Raw genomic sequence first — 23,768 nt, 5'->3', positions numbered from 1 at the left:
TGTCTCTGTTTTCAAAACGAAAACATCTGTAAGTCGTCATAAGTACCTATATATTTAATTGAGGGTTGTCTTTGTTCACGCACTCATTAATGAACTCATAATTTTACAATAAATTCATAAACAACACAGAAATATATCTGGGAATTAATACATATATGATATGCTTACCAAATTCATGTAACGAACGATGTCATCGCCCATATTGATTAACCTAGAAATGCAATTTCGACTTGGCATACAAGATCGGGCGGTGACATACTTTGCAGAGATAGTAAAGGAAACCAATATTTGTTAACCAACTTAAACTAATTATCTCTACCTAGTATATAAAATATTGTACGAATTGTAGACTTAGTAGTATCTAGATTAACAATCACACAAGTTACCTAGAGGATTAAAAACTTCGATTTGTTGAATGCAAAAGTAGAAAAGAACTAAAGAATCACAGAGTTTGTGTAAACTAATCAACTTGTTTCTTACCATATTTGCAACAGAAAAAAATATTTGAATGTCCACTGCTGTTCGTGGTTGATAATCAAATAAATATATTGTTAGTGAATGCTGGTTTTACAATATTGAAGACTGAGGTCGTTTAGTATAATTATATGATGAACGCATGAGAGAATCCGTCGCAGTTCACTTTGGCGGGTAATTGAGTGCGCCGGCTGAATGTGGAACGTGCTCCAGTCGGGCGGTATAACCGAATCGTCTAATTGGCTGTCGGCAGTCGCTAGCTCAGATATTGAATGCTAGCTCACGATTCTATATCAATTTTAAAAATATAAATGGTATTAAGATCGTTCTTAGAATACAAATAATGAATGGCCTTTTAATTCATTTCGCTTAAATAGTTATTTTACGATACCTATTGATAGCGGTATCCCGCAGAGGAGCTCGGAGCCTACCCTGTACCGTTTGGTTGAGAGGTAGATACTCGGATAAAATATACAAGATCTCACACAAACAAAAAAACATATTTATAAAAGTTATTTAATAGAAAATGTAGATAATTAATGAAAATAAATAAATTATTATATTTTATGTACTGTAATGTTCATATATTTCATTTTTAGTTAATGTTCATATCTATTTTTATATACTTTAATTAAAATATTATACATAAGTATTTCCGCTTCTCTGTAGTGTAGTTATTTAATTCATGGAAGCGGTATAATAAATTTCACTCCTTATTTTACGTTGGAGTGGAAAATGAAAGCACTAATTCAGTTTTTGCTTTGAATGGTCATTCATTATGCTCCAATGGGAACAGCACTGGAATAACCGACTTGTAAAAACTAGATTCATATTAACAGTATATACCTTATTTTATATTACAGTAAATTTTTAATTTAATGTCTGTATAATAAAATTTTCAGTGTCAAGAGCCAAATGGACTATTATAATATAATAATTATAAGTGGTGATAGTTATTGGAAAAAAAATAGTAAATTGTAAATAATATCCTTATATTTTTCAAACTAAAAAAAATAACGAATCTTTTATTACCATCAGTTTTTCCTACTATTTAAGCTGTCGCCCGCGATTCCATTCGTGCGAATTTAAAAAAACATTTCACCCGTTCTGGATAAAACCTTCAAACAAACATCCATCCTTCTAAACATTTATATTTATAATATTAGTAAGAAGTAAGATAATATTGAACTACCTACTAGAATAACTTTTTTTTAGTAAAACAGGATTTCAAGTATCATGCTTTAATCATATTTCTTTTGTTTCAGGTGTTGGTGACACAAAGTGGTGAAGTTTGAGAAGTAAAGTTTTGAAGTTATAAAATGTTGTATCTGATTGTATTTATGCTAATACCCGATTGAGTTACATATTAGTTAATGTACGATACAGAGTGTTCTGTGCTTGGTGTGGTATAATGGTGTGAATGAAGTAACAGTGAAAGAAAAAAACTACATGATGCTGCCTACAAATGTTATGTCGTTTATGAAGAAGGTGAGTTATATTTTGTACAAGCTATCGCCTGCAACTCCGTCCGCAAGGAATAAAAAAAAACACAATTACCCTGTGTGTTCTACCAGGCTATGTGCTATATATATGTCAAATTTTATCGCGATCGGTTCAGCTGTTTTCGAGTTACCTCAAACCAACATCCATACATCTAAACATTGGAATTAATAATATTACGAGTAGTAAGATTAAATATTTCTAGTTTCTAGATCACAATTTGGATATTAAATGGCAGACAGCTGTTCATTCTGGAGGCCTTTGTCAAATTGTGATGATGGTGAAATCTGTTTTTTTTTTAATTTATGCACAGGTTTTGTTGTCTTAGTTTGTATTGGGATTTAATATTAGATGATGAATGTACTTGTATTTCTTACGGCGTCTGTTCACTTTATCAAACCTTACCAATTGTGGAAGTAGGTACAATTTGTTACAATTGTGAACGTACTTATAATTTTACCATAAAAATATTTCATACGATTAATTAAAATATTCAAATATAACACTGGTTACAAGGAAATAAAACAATAAGTCATTACAGATTATACGAGGGTTACATTCCGCGTAAAGTTTGAGTGGCCATTTTGATTTTATGCCTCTGTCGCTTTAATTAAAAACTCCGGCTCGTCGATGTCGACCCGCTTCCACCCAAATTATGACACTTGTATGCGCAATAGCTTTAAATAACTGCTGTTTCGGGCTTTGAACGTACATAGAACAAAAAGTTCATTTTATAAAATACATTTAATAAAGGAAATAAGCCTATGCTCAGCAGTGGGCGACTCATGGCTGACAAGAAGAAGAAGAATAAATGAAATAGACAAAAAAATCACGAAAATAGAGAAAAAAATAAAAAAGAAAACCGCTGCATCGCCAGCTACAATACTTATGTCAGTATATTAAAAATTTCTAATTGAGTCCATATAACAGGAAAACAGTTCAATAGAAACGTAATCTAACGCGAGTGAAATGTCTGAAAAAAATTACCTATAAACATTTTCCAAACATCGAAAATAATTTTGTTTGCAAGACAAATTGCTCGCATGTGACTTTCTACAAATATTTGTAAAAGAAATTATATGATTGAGTTGTTTTTACAGCAAAATATACCTTGGAGACTTACCTTGTACACATTTTGCGAACGTTTTATTGAATAAACAATAATCATTGTGTATCAAGATGAATCACATGTCGCCTATTTAATATAAGTACACGTCTAAACCGTATTGATGACTAGAGAATCATAGAAAACATATTAAATTAATTAATAATTTCTGTCTAAACATTACATGCATGTTGTTCGAAATTTGAAGAGCTTAACCACTAGTTCGTATCCATAAAAACTTCGTATAAATAAACATTAAAAAACAAGTGATATTCCTATATCTATGACATTAAATGTATTAGCTAAATCGGACTCCACGTTTTAAGGCTAGACTTACGTATGTAATCAGGCGAAAATTTAGGACAAACATTTGGATTTTGTATTTTATTCCATACAAGCTGTCACCCGTGAATCCGTCCGCGAAGAATAAAAAAATATTAGTAGCTTGTTCTTCCAGACTATGTTCTAAGTCATAGGCAAGGTAATTTCAGCGTGATCCGTGTAGCTGATATGAAGATACGTAGTAACAAAATCCATCCATCCATCTAAACTTTCGCGTATGTAATATTAGTAAGATTATATGTGTGAAAATATATTACTACGAATAAATGGAATATTAATATTTGCTAAATTTATTTTGTAGAGCACTCGTCGAGTTCGCTCCGTTAATAGATTTCGTGTAAAATTTATATTGAGCGTAGATCTAACTGAAATTAAGCATTCATATTTTTCAATAACGCTTGCTCGGTATAAAATATTTGAATTTGAACAACTCAAATCGTAGGTGAATTGAAAAGCATTCCAATTAAATTTCAATCTGTACTTACCATACATTACCTGATTTGTTTTTAGTTTCAAGTTTTTAATTATGTAAGCTCGTGATAAATTTAAAATATTTTACCTGGCTGCAAACAATTCAGAACAAATTCTTGACCTTTCACCCTTTCATCGCATAATTAATTCTGCTCATTTCAGTACAACTTTTTCAATTAACGTCGCCACACGAGAGTATTCATTAAAATGTACAGATGTAAAACATTTTCTCCTTGTTTAAATACACCTAAAGTTTTCAATATAATAAAAAAAAACTGTCTAAACAGAGAGATACTGCAGTGGTGGATAATTTATCGCCTTTTATGTATACCACTGCGCTGATATTGACTAACATCAACCTTTTGATATTTACTTAATAACTAAGGCATTTAACTATAGAAAATTTCTACCCTGGCTGACCAGGATTCTTTACCAAAATTTCCTCTTGAAATATTTTCTACTTTTCTTGTATAACATACGCAAAACTATGTAATAAAATGATCAATCTGACGTTGTATTATTCCAAAATATAATAAAAATTAAATCATTGCTTATCTATGTAGTTGTCGCCACCATTATTTAGCCAAGAAAATTCCTACGCACTTTCGAATTGTGTAAGATATGCAATATAAAGATTCCTCAACTTGGAATACTCTAAAACTTTGCACTTGTAACTTTTTCTTGAAATAATCTCTGGTGAAAGTAGTTTTAAACTACTTAAGTGGGCGCAGCCTTAGACCGAGCTATTAGGATTAGGAATAAGTATAAAAAAGCTTTCAAGGCCTACACTTAGTAGGGAGGTTTTTCATTTATATCAGGAAAAATATTATCCTTGGCATAATTCATAATTTTACGATGATACATAGAGTGGCATTTCATTATATTCACGTGCGCTGATAAGTTTACTCTACAAAGAGCCATCGATCAAGGTAATAGGACAGGAGATTAGGGGCATGAAAATAAGGAAGGATGGAAAGATTTATCATGAGCCTAGCGGTAAGAGAACTAATTTAAACTACAAGCCAACTGCGACGGGAAGGAGCTTACCAAATGACGTAAAGTAATAGTGCTTTATATAGTTGTTTGTTTCTATTTGATATAAAAATACTGTTATTAGATAATTTATCACGATAATACTGACAAAAAAGAATGCGTCTAATAGTTAGTGTTTACAATAAAACGTATTACAATTTCGTTTCTCTGAATATATCCAAAGAATTGTATTAAAAAATCTAGCAGCGTATCAGAATAGGTTGATTTAATCACCGTATTGTTTATCGTACAATACATGCATAATGCCATCCAATATATAACGATGATGACCACAATGCATAATTGCGCTCAGCGATGTGGATGACCCACATCGCTGAGCGCAAAGAATGGTGATACACCCTATGCGAGATGGTCAAGAAGAAAGGACCTTAAGGGCTGAGGAAATTAGACACAGATTTTATGATGTTGCTTATATTTCAATGGATTTCAGGAAATAAGAAACCCTTAATACTTCGTTATACTGTTTTGTTTTATGTACAAAATGTATATTTGTAATAATATAATTAAAACAGCATAATGAATATCAGAGGAAGTGGAAATTATACCGTTCAATAATGGCGGCTGTGGATCGAGCTTATTCTGTTTGTTTGGATAATGAAATGCGAGCTCACACTAATCGACCACCGACCGGTTTTAAATTATTGAAAATTATAACGTAATTTATATTTTACACATCCATAATAACTATGAAGTAATTGATGATTAATTTTATTAATTTATTATCATGTTTACCCAATTTTCAACACACACATTTTTAACGCATTATTTGCATATGACACAAATTACAAACAAACACTTCTGTCACAAAATAAGGTCTTAATTTTATAGTGATAAAACACTATAAAACTATATCTATTTCGACTTTCATTCATTTCTTTTGTTGCCTTTTATAACTGCTGGCATTTTTACGGCTTGAATCAAGTCCACTGACATTGTAATTTACGTTTCTACACCATGTTTGTACTTTTAGGAGATTTACGTTATCTATTCTGATACAATATTTGGATGTGGTTTACCTTTCGAAAAAAACTTTATCAAGAATTCTGCAAAATAAAAAAAATGACTAGAACAGTTTTGACACAATAAACAAAGATTCATTATCAATTGTATATTGAGTTTTCTACATTGATCTATAGAAATTGTAAGGATCTTAGTATTTCAGAGTAGTATATATTTCTATTTTTTTTTTCGATTCTTTACGTTGCTTGCCCCTTGCCCCTACCATCCTCCAACGACGTTTATAAAGAAGCATTTCATTCCCTGATCAAAGGAAACTATAGTCGTATGATAGAGTTGTCTCTAAAAGCTTTTTGGTCCGCAGAGGTACATTTTTCGCTTTAACATAGCAAAGATACAAAAGCACGGACATACCCTTTCGTGCAGTCTAAGCGAGACAAAGAAACTTTGAAATAATTAAACGTCAGAAACACGCACGAACCGATTGGTATTTCCAATTTAAAGGCCCCGTTGCAGTACAAAGAAGACTTTCACAAAGCTACAGTTCAGCTATGAACTGCTATAAAACTCTTTACAGGCTCCCCAATATAAGCAAGTAACCAATGCGAGAAAAATATTACTTTTAAACTGCTTCAGCTTCTAAAATAGCTTTAGATCTTTAGTACTTTTAAAAAAAAGACAACCCAACAAAGACTTTGTTAAGAGAAAAGGTTTGCCTGTTGGCTCCAAAAAACTCAATTTTTTTGTATTCCTAAAAGAGTTTTAAATATTGTTCACCAATATCTAAGCTCTTGGGATTATAAATATGAAACTTTCTTTCGATTTTCTAAAAACTTTAATTAAAAAGTACACAAAAGCAAACCCAGACGGATAGGTAGGTGAATATTAAACCCTATAGATTATTCAGGAGCAGCGACAGACTCTCGCCAGTCAGTGTACACAGTCGCCGACAACCGACATTATCTCCTCCCTGCTATGTGTGTATTATTTTCCGTTTTTTAAGGTGCTAGACAGCAATTATAATATACTAGCTGTCGCTCGCGACTCCGGCCGCGTAATTAAAAAAAACACTTATTGAGTAGCCTATATCTTCTTCCAGAATATGTGCTATATGTATGCTAAACTTCATCGAGATTCGTTGAGCCGTTCTGAAGATAACTTCAAAAAAACACCCATCCATCCATCTAAACATTTTCATTCATAATATTAGTATTATAGGATAGTAAGATATAATTAGTCAAATCTGTAATTGCGGATGTCTATGGGCAGCGGTCGCCTTTTGTCACCTAATAATATATAAAATGTCACAAAATATGACGTGTTATATTACTTTTATCGATGTATTTGTTTACGAAGCGGAAAGCACTCAGACGGGAGCCATTTCGTCAGAAGATTAAGAGGTTTTTCAGTAAATATGTATTCGTAAAAAGGTTCGACGTAATTTCGCCGATGCCCTACGCACTTACTTCTTATATGATAAAATTATTAATGCGTAAAATAAGCATATTTGAAGTGTTTATTATTCATATAATTTAATATCTGTATACAATTTAAAAATAAACTGAACAAAGTATAAATGCTTAAGCCACAAAATAATATAGTCCTCGCAGGACCGATTTTATCTTACGTAAGCAAAAATTCGATAAGACATAAACTACTAAGCTATTACCACTTCCATCCCACCAGGACCTTAGTATCAGTAATACATTGTCTTTAATGACATCGATAAAGATAAACGAATATCAAGAGAACAGTATGACGGAGATTGTTATGATTTCATCTTAGTATTATATAGAATATTTAATATAAAACATGATCGCTAAAAGCAATTTTAAATCAATTTTTTATTTGATTACTAAGATCCTTGATAGCTAAACTTTAACTTCAAAGTAATTTGTACGTAATGGATATTTACGTTACGAAACTATTTGGGAAATGGTAAAAAACATCAAATTAAAAGAGTTTCTTAATCCAGCAGACCTAATAGTTATATAATTTAATTTCTAAACTTTTTGCAACAAATTAAGAGAAACCCATACAAAGTACGGAATAAAATAATTTCTAATTGTTCGTTGTGTAATGGGAACGTGACGATATGGCGCAAATCGGCCATCACGAGTTGCCATGATTACAAACTTTCGCAATCAGTTCGTAGAATTTCAAAGATTACATTACAAATTAAGCTTCAGCAATCACTTGAAATGGGGTCAGTAATTAAAAGAAATCTTAATCAAATTATTTCAAACTTTTATAAATCCGAACATGTATTTACTAACGATACGCTTATAATTACAGTATGTAATTTCCAGCAATGTTTACCTACATTATATAATAGTATAAACAAGATATCTTTAAAATATCTTAATTTTACATAAAAAGATTCTCTATACGTTATTTATATCCTGAAAGCATTGGTATTTGTAGACATTATTTAGTGTCCAAATACAAGCAATAACTAACTTTTGAAAAGAAGATAAAATGATATAGAAGTTGTACAATTCGCTGGAGAATAGAATAAGATGATCATTTATTCATAAAGTCAGAGCGCGCCACGTATCAAGATACTTTGTGTAACGAGTAATTGTTTTTGTGGGTACTCTGTAGATTGGGAAACTTTCTATGGTTAAAAATGAGATTGGAAATGAGTGAAGAAGCTAATTTGATTGAAAATTTAAGAACATTGTAACATTAATTGAACGCTGAAATATGGCGCGGGGACTGTGTTTACCCGTTCAGATTAAATATTGAAGCTACAATAATTCACATAGAGCTGAAAATTGGTCGAATTGTTTGAAATACCATTATATGTGTATTATGAAAAGTCTACATCAATCATGCATTTGGAAAAAAAATTAAGGTTTGAACATACCTTGGGGTGTCTGTGTCTGGGTAGAATTTCAACTTTCTAGAACCGTTCCAGTGATTACACGGAACAGAAACGGTCTTGGGGACAGAAAAAAATAAAAAATGGTTTTACAAAAATTATGTTTTAGCAAGAAATTAATCAATAAGCTGAAAAAAGTCAACTATACCATTCGTGAGTGCAGACATTTAGATTTAGTTAAAAAATGTTGTTCTAAATTCTCAAAGAATATACTTGTAGTTTAATTTTCTATACATAGAGTAAGGGATATGTTGTATAGAAAGGTTCCACGCGTCTGTTCGCGGCGAATGGAGATGCGCCTCGACGTTAAGCGCCTCCCGCGATACCACTCTGTGCGCTCAAAGAAAATTATTTTTAAATAAAAATAATTCTCCCCATCTCTCTACAAAGTTTCTTTTTAAAATTCTTCACTGCACTTCACGGTTTATTTCTATGAATGCGCACGTCCTTTTAAATCTCAAGATACATATAAACAATGTTTAATGCTTTCATTGTATTGCGTAATTTTTAAATTCTTTATACAAATGTTTCATGAGATATAAGTAATGAATATAAGTGTTTTTTTTAATCTTTCTGAATTTTTATTTCACAAAAATTACGTCTTTTACAAGTTGTTCAATATTTTTTTATTCATTTTAAGGTTTGTATGTTATGCGTGGATAGAGTAAAATTGGTTAATTACTGTTAAATAATTGTGGTCGCTGTACATGTTTGGTTGACAAGCGAAGCTATGCAGCTGTGCCAACATCGATGATAAACATTTCAGTATTTTCAGTTTGTTGCTTATTCATTAAAACGCTATATATACATATATAAAAATTTGTTAGTCTCGCTAAAACTCGACTATGGCTGAACGGATTTTTCTTGTTGATTTGAAATGTTTGTGGAGGTCTAGGGAACGTTTAAAAAGTGAGAAAAATTCGAATAATTGCCGGGAAAAACCTTTAGGAACCTTTTTTTTAATCCTGCGCGGACGGACTCGCGGTTGACATCTAGTTTCTTATAATTTGATCCATTCGAAGTCAACCGCAATCGATACAGGTGTTGAAGTAATATATTAAGACAAATCCTGTCTAAAATTACAATAGAATTTAATTCACTTCACCTTTATACCAAAAGTACAATATTTTTCTGGAAAACAATTAAAGAGATAAGCATCTTTCATAGGTCGATTATAAATACATAACGTAACGACTTATAACTTATAAGCATAAATATATTTATAACGCATAAATGTACAATATTTCGTATACAATTCGTTCAACATCCTAAATGCCGTCCCATTAAAAGTTAGACTTTGAAAATCGTACGACTACGTACAACAAGCCCAGTAACTCTAGCACAGTACTCACTCAGTGTGAATGTTGAGCTTTAACTTCTATAAACTCGTGTAAAGCTTTTAATATAATATTTTGAATAGTTCAATTTTATGGACAACATTTTCATCTTTTAATATCAAACAACTTATAATTTAATTCTTATTTACCTTTCTATCATCGGCTCTGATTATTTACTCTTCTTAATGAGCTTGCGATTAAATAATTTAAAATTAAAGATAGATAGATAAGAAAAACAGAACTGTAGATATAATCTAAGAAGCACGAATCTGGAGCATCACTTTCTCAAACTTGTTACGATTTAAAAGTTCCAAGAAAGTAGGTAATTTACTTTGTAGAGGAATTATCTTTTATAAATACCGGCACTCGAAATACAGAACAACTTAAGTACTTATTATATTACGGACAGGAATTCTCTCTCCGACGGAACGAATAATGCTCAAAAGCAATTGACGTAAAATACGTGCCTAAAATAGAGCTTCTTTTAAACGAGGTCCCTCTTTGACCGCCTCTGACGTCATCAAATCAAACGGTGCCACATTACGTTCTCAACTAAATTAAACGTTTAATTACGAGTGCTCAATTTTTAGTGACATAAATAGACATAGAAAATAAACACTTTACATTCTTCGGAGATCACTTATATAACCCATAAAATAAACAAAATTCAAGAGATTTTATTTAAATTTCTATAGAATAGGATCATTTTCGCATTGCGTGTGTCAAAGAGGTTTAATTGATAGTTCTCAGAAGTTGTGCAGTAGCACCTCCTTTTCATTTTATTACGTGTCGTTATTGGGCGAATAATTTTACCTTTTATCTATTTCGAAAAAACACAAGGAACATGTATCCTTAAAAGTTAGTTTGTATTGCGACGTAAGAATGTTACAGTCCATTAAAAGTACAAGTAATTTACGGGAGTTTAATGTTTCCATACAAAATAACGTAAACTCGTTTTTAATAGTTGATGTAATGGCATTTTTGAATGTCGACGTTAAAAGGTTTTTATTATGACTCGTCGGTGTTTTTACTCGTTTATACCTTAATACCATATTTAATTGAACTCCAAACAACTTTTATCACAAATAAAGGATTTAAAATTTTAAAATAAAAAAATGTAAGCTACAAAAACTGTGCGCCGTCATATTATGTGCATTTGGTGGTCTTGAAATTATGAAGAACTGTGTGTGTAACAATCTATCAGTAGATTAAGAGAAGATTAGCGCCGAGTGAACACTAGTTCTAATTAAATGACCGTTAAATAGTTTCGTAAGTTGCTCGTAAGTTCGTAAGTACAGTTCTCGTATGAATCTCACACTGAGGGGCAATTGAACAATTCTGAGTGTGACAATGTTACTTTAGGGAGATTTATTCTGAGTACGACTGGGACAGTTGGCGCTTCTGAGGCTGCGGCGTGTTCACAAAGGAACGTAATTACGCAACAACAAACGGCGCCCGATTGCGCTTTACTCAGTTATGTCCGTCACCGAACAATAACGGCTTTACATTGTACATCAATTTATTTTGAATGTCACATGTACGCTATATATTAACGTACTGATAATCTCATGTGACCAACATACATAATACAACATATAATACATATCACTGTATTATTGTATAATATACAAACTGTATTTATTCAAATAAAAGATGCTGCAATGGGTAAATAAAAAAAAGTATGCGTTCTACTCCTACTACCTTTACATATAAAACAGAGTAAAAACAACGCATTATTTTTTTAAGAAAAAATCTCACTTACAAGTAATTAGTGTAAATGCTATTAGAAAAGTTTTTTCGAGCGAACAAATAAACGCAATAAACCTCAATCTGGCGATAAAAGTGAAACAAACAGTTGTAAGGTAAAGTAAGTTTAGTGATTTACTGTGGGCTGGGTTCTTTCATCTGGAAGTAACCGTTCAGAAATCACATTAAGGCAACGGACGCACTCGGCTAGAACTACCATCAAATAAATTTAAATCACTCGAGATCGCTCTTGGAACATTTTATCCTTTCCTTTTTATTCCTATCTCTCTGCATATATTTCAAATGGACCCTAAATCAATAATATAAATACTGGTCATCGATTTCGGTATTGTATTATAGTACTATAACTTACTATTTTTTATTTATTATATAAAGTATATGAAAACAGACCATCTAAATAATTTAAAGATTGGATAATAAAAAAAAAAACAATTCAATATAAATTGCTTAAACAGGGAAAGAGGGTTGAAGCTCGTAGGCGTGTAATCCGTAGGGCTGTTATTTGTAGACATATAGCTCGTAGAGGTGTAGCTCGTAGACCTAAATCTCGTAGACGTATACATTTCTGCTTTGCCTATGATCGGAAATATGATACACATCCTTACATGGACTTGCAATACAATCTTATATTTTAGCGGATAGTACTACAAAATTGTATAATCACTAAAAAAATAAAAATATTAATATTAACAGTAGTCGTGTGGGAAGAATTCCTTAAAACAAATAAAATAGAGGCCGTGCACCTTTTGTTGGTCACGGCAATTAAAGTCGTAATGTAAATAGCAGACCGGCAACAAGTGGGTCACCGGGGCCACCGCACCCCGCCCGCACCCCCCTCTTTCCGCCACCGCATACGCCAGGGGCGAGTGCGAATGTTCATGACCTACTTTATCGTGATAAAAATCGCTACGCCCAAATCTTGTTTACATTTAAATAATCGCAAAAATATTATTATTTTCGTTAAGTGTTTTCATCATTTAAATTCAACACAAATACTTTTGTTGTTCTAGTTAATAAACCAATAAGAGAACGGCCGTATGATTTTTTAATCAATAATCTCTCATCTAACATCATATGATTCTTTTTCTAAATGGCATTTGTAGGTACTTACCCAGAACATCTACTGGTAAATACCAGCATTGAAAAAAAACAACAATGATATATTGTATTCAACAAGAGAAGACTGGAAGGAATGATTTTTAAAACAGTAACATGTCCTTAGATTTGTAGCGACAATAAAAACAGCTGGAAAAAAGAACATACCCAATAATTACACAAAAGGATGTCATAGGGTGCTTTAATAATCATCGTTTCCTGTTTCAAGTGCCTTAGTCATTCATTTTCTAGTAACAATTATTACCCTAAACAAGAGAAACTTTACAAACTTTCTTTGTTTTTAGTTGACTTCAAAAAGGAGGAGGTTCTCAATTCGTCCGTATGTTTATTTAATTTTGCTAGCTAGCTACGGATAGAGTCGTGATACAATTAAAACGACAAACTCTATCAGGTTTCAAACCCCAAGAGAAAGCTAGCGTCACTTTGGCATGGTTCCTTTGGTTACAAAATTCAATAACACCGGAATAGTGGAAATTCTTGAGGAATTGTAATGGCCGTGTACAATCCCTATAGACTACGCTATTTTGGATTCTTAAGTCCACTTATTTCGAAATAAAAAAACATAAATCTTATGGAAATAAATACTTTGCAATGTGAATAAAATATGTCGTCAAACTACAGACATGTAGCAACTAAATATTCAATACATCTTTGTATAAAATATCCTAACGGCTCTGGTTGTTGGTGGAAACATTTTTTTTGTTTTAATTAATTACTGCTTAAAACAATGTCGCTCACATTTTCTTTACAATTAACTTATCTAAAAGTGAACAAAACGTACATTCAACAAGATCTATACATATTTTGCGCCTGCCTAGGCTGTGTCTGTTTACGACATTACACAATCTCCGGCCTTACATTTTCGGATCACAGGCAGCAATTTCGTATTACTACTTCCTTTACGAGTTAGCTTTAAAGCTTAAATAGTTCCTTCCAGCTATACTCATAAATCAAACATCTAAATCATTATGTTTATTATTACGTGTACCGAAAACTTTGTACCTCTCGTTTAAGAAATTGCTCAAACAAATGAACGTGAAATTTGACAGGAGCAAAAGCGCATCAATCTATTTTTTATCATAAATTAAAAAAAAACTTCGATTCTGGATTATTGTTTCTTATGAACAATGGGCGAACAACTGTTCGTTAAATATATGTATGTAATATAACTCTATGCCTCTAACAAGAAATACTACGATCTAAAAACTGTGAAAAACAAAAACAGAACGAAAAATGTTTTATCCAAAAACGGATATATCATTCGTTTAGCATTATGATTTGACATTTTGCAGTATCATCAGCATAGGTTGCTTATTGCTGAGCAAGTTTCGTCGGAAGGCACCTTGCCAGGAGCGGATATAAAAAGCTCGCTGAAGTTCGGGAGACGACATTATTGATTTTCCCGTCTCCTAGAGCTTTCATTCCCCATCTGTTGCGTTCCATAAAATTTACGACACCATTACTGGGTCGTTACTTTTGTATGGAGAGTTTTATCACTACACGATGTCACTCGCCGCGAACACACTTTTTTTATCAAATTTTTGTTATGTGATTTTGATAGTAATTATATTTTTACAATCTTTATTGTTGTTAGAAGACAAAAGGCTCAGCTAAAGGCTAAAAAAATATCGTTAATATTTACAGTAAAAAAACTTAAGCCATCTAACGTATTCTGTGGATCAGACTATTTTGAATATATAAAACATAATAGGTTTAATAATAATCAAACTGCAAAGTCAACAATCACATCTTATTACTTTACTAAATTCTACTGAAGTTGGTGCACGACTAAGCCCTCTTAGGAAAGTCAATATTGCGGTACGTTCCGAGTCCATATCCCTAGGGACCTTCATTTAATGTTACTTTTAATACATTTTAACTATAAGCTTGTGGTCACTTTCCGCAAAGTGTAAACATTTCCTTAATTAATCAAATTCGTGAGACATATTTTGAAGTGATTAGAGTCGTTTTAGGAAGACTATTACTAAAGTGTCCATTAAACTTTCCTGAGTCCTGCAAATTTTTTGAATAACGCATTATATTATAGACCAAAAATAACGTCTTGCAAAATCAATGAATTTCTTTTAGCGATTGAAACATACTGGCAGTTTAATAAAAGTTGTTGCGATGTTGCAAGGCTTCGTGAAAAGAAAAACATTTTTAATTTTCCCCTTTGAAGGCGGCAAACGTTTGTGAGCTATCGATGGAATTGCTTTAAAAACACGCCCTTGGAGACTTTGAACAACATAGACTGAAGGAATAATCTACTATTTACATTAAGACCATAAATAGTCGTTTAATTGAATTATATTATCAGATAATTTTAAAATTATGTTATATTTAATAAATCCATTATAAATTTTCAAAATAAATTTGTATTTTGTTGTTTCAGATGGTGGCGACGGAGGACACGACAAATACTGTACCCGGTCATATCGAGACGCCCGGTACTTTCGGCAAACTGAGGCAGACTCTTTCGTCATCTTTACTCACAGCACAAGACAAAGGCAAGTACATTGAGTAATAAAACATCAATCTAACCACCGATCTGCGGGTGGCACAAGACCAGTCGTCGTAGTGATCTTTGGGGGAGGCCTATGCCCAGCAGTGGGCGTCTCATGGCTGAGAAGAAGAACCACCGATCTACACTGACGAAACAAAGAAAATGAGAGAAATAACTAAGATTTTGTCTATGAACACTAGTTCTAATATTAAAGCTAACATAGTAACAGATATTTAAATAGGAATAATTCTGAGTATTTCTTCAAAAGATTTAGTTTCCTAAGATAAAGACTAGGTTATGTTTTCTTGTACTCCTAAACATCCTGATTGCAAACAAATAAATTATATTTAACTACGAACTTATGTTTTCGTATTACACATATCACTGTATATGTTATTAAAGACGGCAACTCAATTATATTCACATGTATATGTTTTAACAAGCTATTAACGTCAAAGTTAAAATGTTACCGCCGAGTTTCCCACCAAGTTATCTACGGAATTTGCTACAAAGTTAGTAAGGCAATAACTTCACCAAATGCAGGAAATGTTGATTTATAACGCGGGCCCTTCTTCTTAGTTAACGCCGGCATGATATACTCAACTTTTATCTTTTGCGAAAAGCCGACTAATATAATTTAGTTTAAACTAACTATAGAAAATTATGTAAAAAATTTTTCAACATCCTTTGAAACTCGGCGTGCTTATTTGACATGATTTATGTACATGTTATTTACATAGGTGATAGATAAACAAATGAAACTTTCCTTTATATTTATGGACAAATTAAATACCTTTAAAATTAATAATGCAACCAGCTGTTCGCGCGAAATTAAAAAAAATGTGGTGAGTAAGCGAATATGTACTATTTTAGACAATAATTTATTGCTGTACCGAACCATGTACATATGTGAACGCTGTATCCAACCATTTAAACATTCGCATTTAAAATGTAAGTAGTAAGATTAAAATTGTTAAAAGTACTATGACAGTCTTGTCGGTTTCGTATTGAAATCCATTGTGTTCTATCGTTGCAAGCTCTATCAATTTTCTGTCGACGGAAGGTTTAGTCGAATTGAAACTTGACGTCCCAATTACAACTTTGATAGAGCTAATAATTAATCCCTTCAAAGCCCATTTATAGTTGTAATGCTGTTTGATTGTATTTGATTTTCCTTAGTTTCCAACAAACCTCTTATTATATTTGGCGTGACGAAAGTTAGGAGCTTATTAGATACATTGTTCGATTATTAACTTATCTTAGTTTAAGATAGTTAGAAAAAGGAAGCAATGTTTTATGCATTTAATGTATATAATACATAGAATACAAAAGGAAATTTTGCATCTATTTGCAGTAATAATTCACAGAAATCCAAATAATCAAATTACAGTACCATAATTCTTCTTAATAATCATTAATAAAGGCTTAAAAAGTACACGTAAAATGTAAAAAGTAGAAATATCAATCTGAAGTTTGGTAAAATAAGTGCATTCCGGCGATTTCATCCGCTTGGAATTTAAAAGTTTAAAGCAAACTTGCAACCCTTAGTTTACATATTAACATGATGAATTTTAAAAAGCCTGAAATACGTTGTTAATTATTTGTTCCGGACTAGATGGAAGATTATTACAGCATTGAATTATTGACAGCAGGTATATAACATAACTAAATACCTTTCAACTATTTGGTTATAGACAATGAAGATGCCAAAATGCTCTTGAGCATTCCTAGTTACCTCCCGGCACAAAATCAATACGCGCCGCCCGACACCGCCACGCCGGATCACACCGCCAGCCTCCGCAGCTGAGCTATATCCATATTTCATTTCGGTGATAATACCAACCTACATTCGTGAATACATAGCTTACACGTGATGATTTACTTATCGTTTTACGACATATTTATTATTCCAAACTTGTTAACTTACATGCTTTTGCTTTTTAAACCTAATGAAAAGTGTAAGGGAATATATGTTAGGTCAGACTCTACAAGGAAATGTAGGATGTAAATGTAAAGCTAAGAAAACTTGGTTTTTTTTTTTAATTAGATAATTTAACGTAAAAAAATATACTGTTTCACAGTTAAAGCATTTTTGGTGTTTGTACGTATGTATTTAAATTATACCAAGTTTTTGTAGTAATAACAGTTCGGGTGTACGCACATTTATCATATAGGTTGGGAGTTTTCTTTATCATATACATTTTAAATTCCGTTTCTAAATGAATGTCTACATTACGATAAGTTATAATAGCAGTCCAACTATAATGTATTTTAAAATAAATTGTAGCTTATATTATAAGTAGTAAAAGTTTTTTCACGTTGTAAATAAACATTTAATTTAAAAGATATTTGACGAGATAGAGAGCATTCTATGTGCTATTTATTCGAGAAAGAATCCATAAGGCGTATACCTACGAGTAAAGTCAGCGCGTCTCGTGGGATCGCGTATTTCGCAAAATTTCGCTATGAATATTGAGAAATGCTCGTAAATTCCGCTCCGAGCTCCTCTTAGCTGCTATCAAATGCTGCGCGTTTTTGTCCGCCCTTCGTATTATGATCCATATACTATAAAGATGTTCTATAAATTGAAGTGGTTTGCTCTAAATTAATTGAACTGAAATGTCGTTTTATAAGACTAACTTCCGGACTTTAATATTTTTAATAATTACTTAAACAATCACTTAGTGTAGATTTTCATTTTCCTCACTAATCCTACATCATACCACTTAACCGTAAGTATAATAAAAAAAAGTTAAATAGAGAATGCCTAATGTAACTATAGTCACTAAATGATATTTTAAATCTAGATGTGAATCTTCCGTATTTTATTTCACAGTGTCAACGTAATCGAATCTCAGCAATAGTAGCAGTAGAAGACTCCCATAAGTTTCAAACCGAAAGTTTAAAATTTGAAGAATAAACTCTGTAGTGAAACAAACGATCTCAACCCGAGCCGGCTGTAATCTAATTCCCAAGCGCCGGCGACAAATTAAAAATCAAGTTATTGAATTTAACATCAAAAGTATTCCTACTTTCCTCACAAAATGGAAACTTTCTCAGCAAACATTTATCTAAGCCTATGGCGTGTCTCTGAAGTACTTAAGTATTTCTTGTTTGTAAATCGGTACTTTTTATAAAAGAGAAATTTACTTTTATTTTATGTAATATCATAGTTGAATTCAATTGAAAAATGAATTAAAAGTTAATCGCATTTTCTTCTAAAAGTATATTTGCGAGCGTAATTGATTTGCAATACATTCAATGACAATAAATACAAAGATCCACTACAATTCTCTTATAAAAAGGAATAGCCAATCGGTCCATTCAGAGAGAGTATTCCTCATTTATTTATTCAATGGCACGATGTTCCAACCCAACCGCAAATCTTTTATATTTCAGTTATTTCGTAAATATTTTCTTATTGCTGTATTCAAAAATTAATTGTGTATTAATAATAAACATAGCCTGTTGTTACATATAAATAACATTTATTATTCTTTTAATTGAATGGTTCATTTTATTTTTCTTCCCGAATGAAACATAAAATTGATTCGATTTTCAGTAACAAAGCTGGGCCCGAGGCCGGTGGTAGTGGAAGCCGAGCCTCCCCCGGCCGCCCCGCCTGCGCAGCCGCCGCCGCCGCAACCAGCTAAAACAGAACGGTCACTATCAAGATGAATGAATTTTTTATCTCTGATAAATTATAAAAAAATGAAATACCAATGATAACATAATATCCAATTTATGTTTACTATAGTGAGGCAGGCAAGGCACCGTCCCGCGCGGGCGCGTGCCGCGTGTGTCTCAAGGCCCTGAAGCCGGGTGAGGTGTTTCACACGTGCAACGGCTGTCAGCACCGCGTTTGCGAGGATTGCTCCTCCTACTCCAAGCCGGCTGGCGATGACGAGGCGGTAAAATTTTACCATCTTTGTTCATTAAAATGCACGTTCAAAGACCAAGTACTCAAAATTTTCGAGTTTTTTGTATCATTCCAGAGTTCATGGCGGTGCTCGGTGTGCCGGCGCAAGGCGGGACCGCGAGTGCCCCCGGCGGCGCAAGACAGTACGGACTCGCTGCTGGACGTACCGGTACTGGAGGCGCTACAGCGGCGCCACTCGGAGGCAAGACTGGGCGGCGGCGGCGCCTCCACCGGCCTTGCACCACCGCGTTCCCCCGAGTTGCGCAGACACTCCGATGTCTCACCGGCGTCATTAAAAGAATTAGAGAAGGTAATGTTTACGCTTCAAAAAGGTGTAAGTAGATCATTTGAGGCTTCTCACTCAAGAGAGTTAACGCAGGTATCTGCCTTGTGACTTTTTCATATTTGTACGTTTTAAATAAGCTATATGTAGAGATGAACCGTTGAGTTTGTAACGACGCTGCCGCTGCGGCAGTTAAAGGGCGGCGGCGGAGGCGGGGGCAGTGTGACGCCGGACGTGGAGTCGCGGCGAGCCAGCACGGTGTCGCCCGCGCGCCGCCGCTCCGTGCGCGCACCGCGTCAGCGCTCCTGCGACGAGGACCAGCCACAGCCTGGGCACCACGCGCCCGCGCTCTCCGCGCCCCCACCCATGTCACGCAGGTATAAACCGAGAAACTTTATTTTTTTAAAAGCTTTGAAAGTATTGACGGGGAACAGGGAACTCTACATGAAATATTTTAATGAGATATTGATAGATTATAATTTTGTTTAAATTCAGAGCATCTGCCGTGGACGTGGTGGGCGGCGCGGGAGGGCGGCGCAGCTCTTACCGCGTGGAGGAGCCCTCCGACACCACACCGCAGATCACCGGTCTCAGCGTCGATGAAGACCGCCCCATCCGAAGACGTGGCAGTCAATTGTTAGTTGATATTGTTTTAGTGTAATGTAGTTTTAGCTTAATATGTGTACCATACAGAAACGCAAACAATCTACTAAGTTATTAGTACCAGTCCAGACAAATACATGTTTCCAGGCCCGATATTGCGGCCCTGCAGCAACGTACCGGAGCACTAAGTGCGATGGCAGCGCTAGCGTCGCGTGGTGTGGACGCCGAGCCCACGCCCTCCGCAGCGGCGGTAGCGGCTGCTGCAGCTGCTGCGGCAGCCAGGCAGATGTCCGTGGACGCAGAGGCTATCAAGATCGTCATACATGACGTCGATGACCGCACGCCTCGACGGGTCACGCTGCGTCGCGACCCCAATGATAAAGGACACCGTTGTATGCTATCTGTTTCAAATAATACGAATTCAAGCTGTTGTATTAAACTATTGTAACCGTAAAACATGGCATCGGCATTGTTATTTGTTGGATTTAGCTCGAGGTTTCGGCATGCGCGTTGTGGGCGGGAAACCGGACGCGAGCGGGCGGCGCGAGGCCGTCATCGTGTGGACCGTACCTGGTGGGCCCGCGGACCTGGCCGGCTTGCAGCAGGGAGATAAGGTTAAATTTATTATCATAATTACTTAAGACTCTGATCTGACTGACTGAAGATCCGTATAATGCGACCAAGTTAGACTAGCGTTATATCTCTTTTAGTCCTTTTATAAATTTTATCATAAATCTGTGTTGCTCTACCTTAAAACACACTTGTGCATATTTTTGTAGGTACTGGAATGGTGCGGTGTACCGCTGACGGAGAGGAGCTTCGAAGAGGTGTGCGCGGTGCTGGAACGCGGCGGCGACACCGTGGAGCTGCTGGTAGAGCCCGCGCCGCAGCTGGACGACCCGCCAGCTCCCGTGCAGCACCACGCTTCGCACCATCACCATGCACTATACGGTAATGAAGCTAATCCCTCATAAGAAAACAGTACATTTTTTAGTTCAGCTTTAAATAGATTGTACTCAAAGAAATCGAGTTTTCGTACCTTATTGACAAAAAGAAAAGAACTTAGAGTTAACGAAAAGGGTACAGATGAGCCTAGTTTCTTTTAAAAAAACCTATGGTTTGGGAGCATTTCATCAAAGATTTCCAGACACTATATTTTAGAGCAAAGAATTGGAACAACTAATATGAGGTAGCAAATTCGCAGTATGTTACTATTATAATATCTACCTCGGTAGTAAATTCTATACAATGTTCGTTAGTCAGGAACATGTATACCAGACTATTCCTAAAAATGATACATTATTGAAATTAAATGATATATCCCACAATACTCGTTTAGACCATTTCGTAACATTTCAGCTTTATTTATTTGCTATATATTTTTCTGTCTGCACTGTTCAACATTTCTGTGTATTGATTCGTTCCTTCTTTATGTGCTTTCACTTCCTAGCTCCACAAGCTTCGACACTTTCAACTTCTACTCCTTCTTCTTCACGACCTTCGTATTTACGGTAGTAATCTTCATTATTTCTATTAGTTCTTTATAAACTTGTACTATAATTGAGTGAATCATTAAATGTTTTGGATCTATAGGATGTTGTAATTTTTGTTTTACAGAACCCGAAACAGACAAAACACCATCGTCGCCAACCCGACGGAAATTGCCGAAAACCCCGGTATAATACCTATAGGCTTTAATTGTAATAAGTGTTGTGAATCCCTAAGACATTAAGCGACTCGTTCGCGCCCTCATGAACTCTAGTAGAGACTGTCACTCGGTGCCTATTCCTCTGCGCTTCACGGATCACTCACTGTATTAGCTGTGATTTGAAATTTGTTAACCTTTTACTATATTAAAAGGGATACTTTGTTTACATACTCAAGTATATATTTACTTAACATTTAAACTCGATTTGTTATCTTTGTTCCTTATATCCTTTATATGATAATCCTAAGTGAAGTGTGTGAAAAAATACTACCTAATTATTTTCAGATTTTTATTTTTTCTATCACCCGACCAATTTCATAATGTCGCCAACGTCGACGGCCGGAGATGAGTTTATTACACACCCGGCAAAAGTGACCAAATACCATGACACTTTAATGTTTCAGTAAGTGTAGTTTAAAGCTACATTCAGTTCTAGTGTTCGATGGTAGCGTAGGAAACACATCCCGGTATCGAACATCACTTATAGGATATCCGAGGATGAATAGTTTAATTGTCTACCAAACATAAATACGATGTAGTGAAACTAGAGAAGCCGCCGCTTTCAGCTTAGCCGGAAACAAAATACATGAAACATTCAAAAGAGTACTATCAACACTATCGAATTTCGACTTTTCGCAAATAGTAAGTGATTTAAAGAAATTGAGAAGAGACGTTCAGCCCAGCGTGGAGCCAAAGAAGTACAAAATAATAGAAGCGGCCGTAAGGATACGAGGAGCGGGCGAGGTGAGCGCACACCGGGCACGCGCTAGTCTGCCAATTGTTACCATCGCCCTCCATTCGACGCACTCTCCCGTTTGTACCGTGTCATGTCTTGCGCCTCGAGTCTGTTACCGAGTCTTGCTGTTGATTTAGAGTAGTGTAATGCCGCACTTTGTCCGTCGGGACGCTCGGAACGTGTAGCCTCGTAGCAGCTTGGAGGAACACCTTACACGACTGGCGCTTGCGACGCGATCTCTAAATGCGGCTCCTCGCAGCTCGCAGCGACACGCTGTACATACAAGCTCCGTTACTGATTGTAGATCATTGTTACAAGTTATGCAGAGTGACATATGCATGGTTGCACAGTGTGATGTGCATATTGACATAGAAAGCACCGTATTGGACTGAAGCCCTTGCGTGTGACATGAAATTATCATTATACGTCGACATATTTTTCAATAACATTACCTTGTTTATCATTAACCTACATTGTTCAGAAACTAAATGCTTTTAAAATAATTCCTTCGAATGTCAATGATGTTGTGGATGAAATAGATCTGTTCCCATTTGTTTGTCTAAAACGTTATGCTAAACAGTATCTTTCCAGCGTACACTATTATATATAATAAACACTCATCGCATATTCGCTGTAGAACATTCTTTATAATATTTAGCGAATTATAGACAAGTAAGACATTATTTACATAATATTAAATACTACACTTCATAGGGAAATTTGGAAATGGTTATTTTTATATTACTTTGAACATGTGATTCTCTTTGAGACAAGTCATTTTATTTCAACAAGAAATTCAAATCGCAATACATGGGGGCTTGAACCAGTATCAGCATGATACAGCTTTCTGCATGGCGGACGAGTGCGTCAGGTTTTGTTCATTTATGTACAGTCAGCGTCATATAGATCGTCACAGACAAGATATGCAAATATATAGGTACACCAAAAGTATTCAATTATATCGGTACAACAAAAGTCCTCAAATTGATAGATACATTCACCCTGCTCAA

General features: G+C 34.5%; 1 protein-coding gene across 1 annotated transcript in view; it reads left to right on the top strand.

Moving 5' to 3' along the window:
- The first annotated feature begins 1,743 nt into the window (after window positions 1–1,743).
- The window catches only part of Fife (regulating synaptic membrane exocytosis protein fife), a 29,339-nt gene continuing 7,314 nt past the window's right edge, over window positions 1,744–23,768 (top strand). The window contains exons 1-12 of the mRNA XM_013316427.1: window positions 1,744–1,962; window positions 15,399–15,513; window positions 19,072–19,171; window positions 19,267–19,420; window positions 19,505–19,807; window positions 19,877–20,088; window positions 20,207–20,347; window positions 20,462–20,706; window positions 20,804–20,928; window positions 21,094–21,265; window positions 21,765–21,825; window positions 21,932–22,037. Of these exons, the coding sequence (XP_013171881.1) occupies window positions 1,924–1,962; window positions 15,399–15,513; window positions 19,072–19,171; window positions 19,267–19,420; window positions 19,505–19,807; window positions 19,877–20,088; window positions 20,207–20,347; window positions 20,462–20,706; window positions 20,804–20,928; window positions 21,094–21,265; window positions 21,765–21,825; window positions 21,932–22,037 (1,773 nt within the window). The 5' untranslated portion in view covers window positions 1,744–1,923. The remainder of the gene's footprint in view (window positions 1,963–15,398; window positions 15,514–19,071; window positions 19,172–19,266; window positions 19,421–19,504; window positions 19,808–19,876; window positions 20,089–20,206; window positions 20,348–20,461; window positions 20,707–20,803; window positions 20,929–21,093; window positions 21,266–21,764; window positions 21,826–21,931; window positions 22,038–23,768) is intronic.

Source organism: Papilio xuthus, unplaced genomic scaffold, assembly GCF_000836235.2.
Source record: "Papilio xuthus unplaced genomic scaffold, Pxut_1.1 DF826945.1, whole genome shotgun sequence".
Lineage (NCBI taxonomy): Eukaryota > Metazoa > Arthropoda > Insecta > Lepidoptera > Papilionidae > Papilio > Papilio xuthus.
Note: the sequence above shows the minus strand (reverse complement) of the source record. Positions and strands in the feature narration are given on the sequence as shown.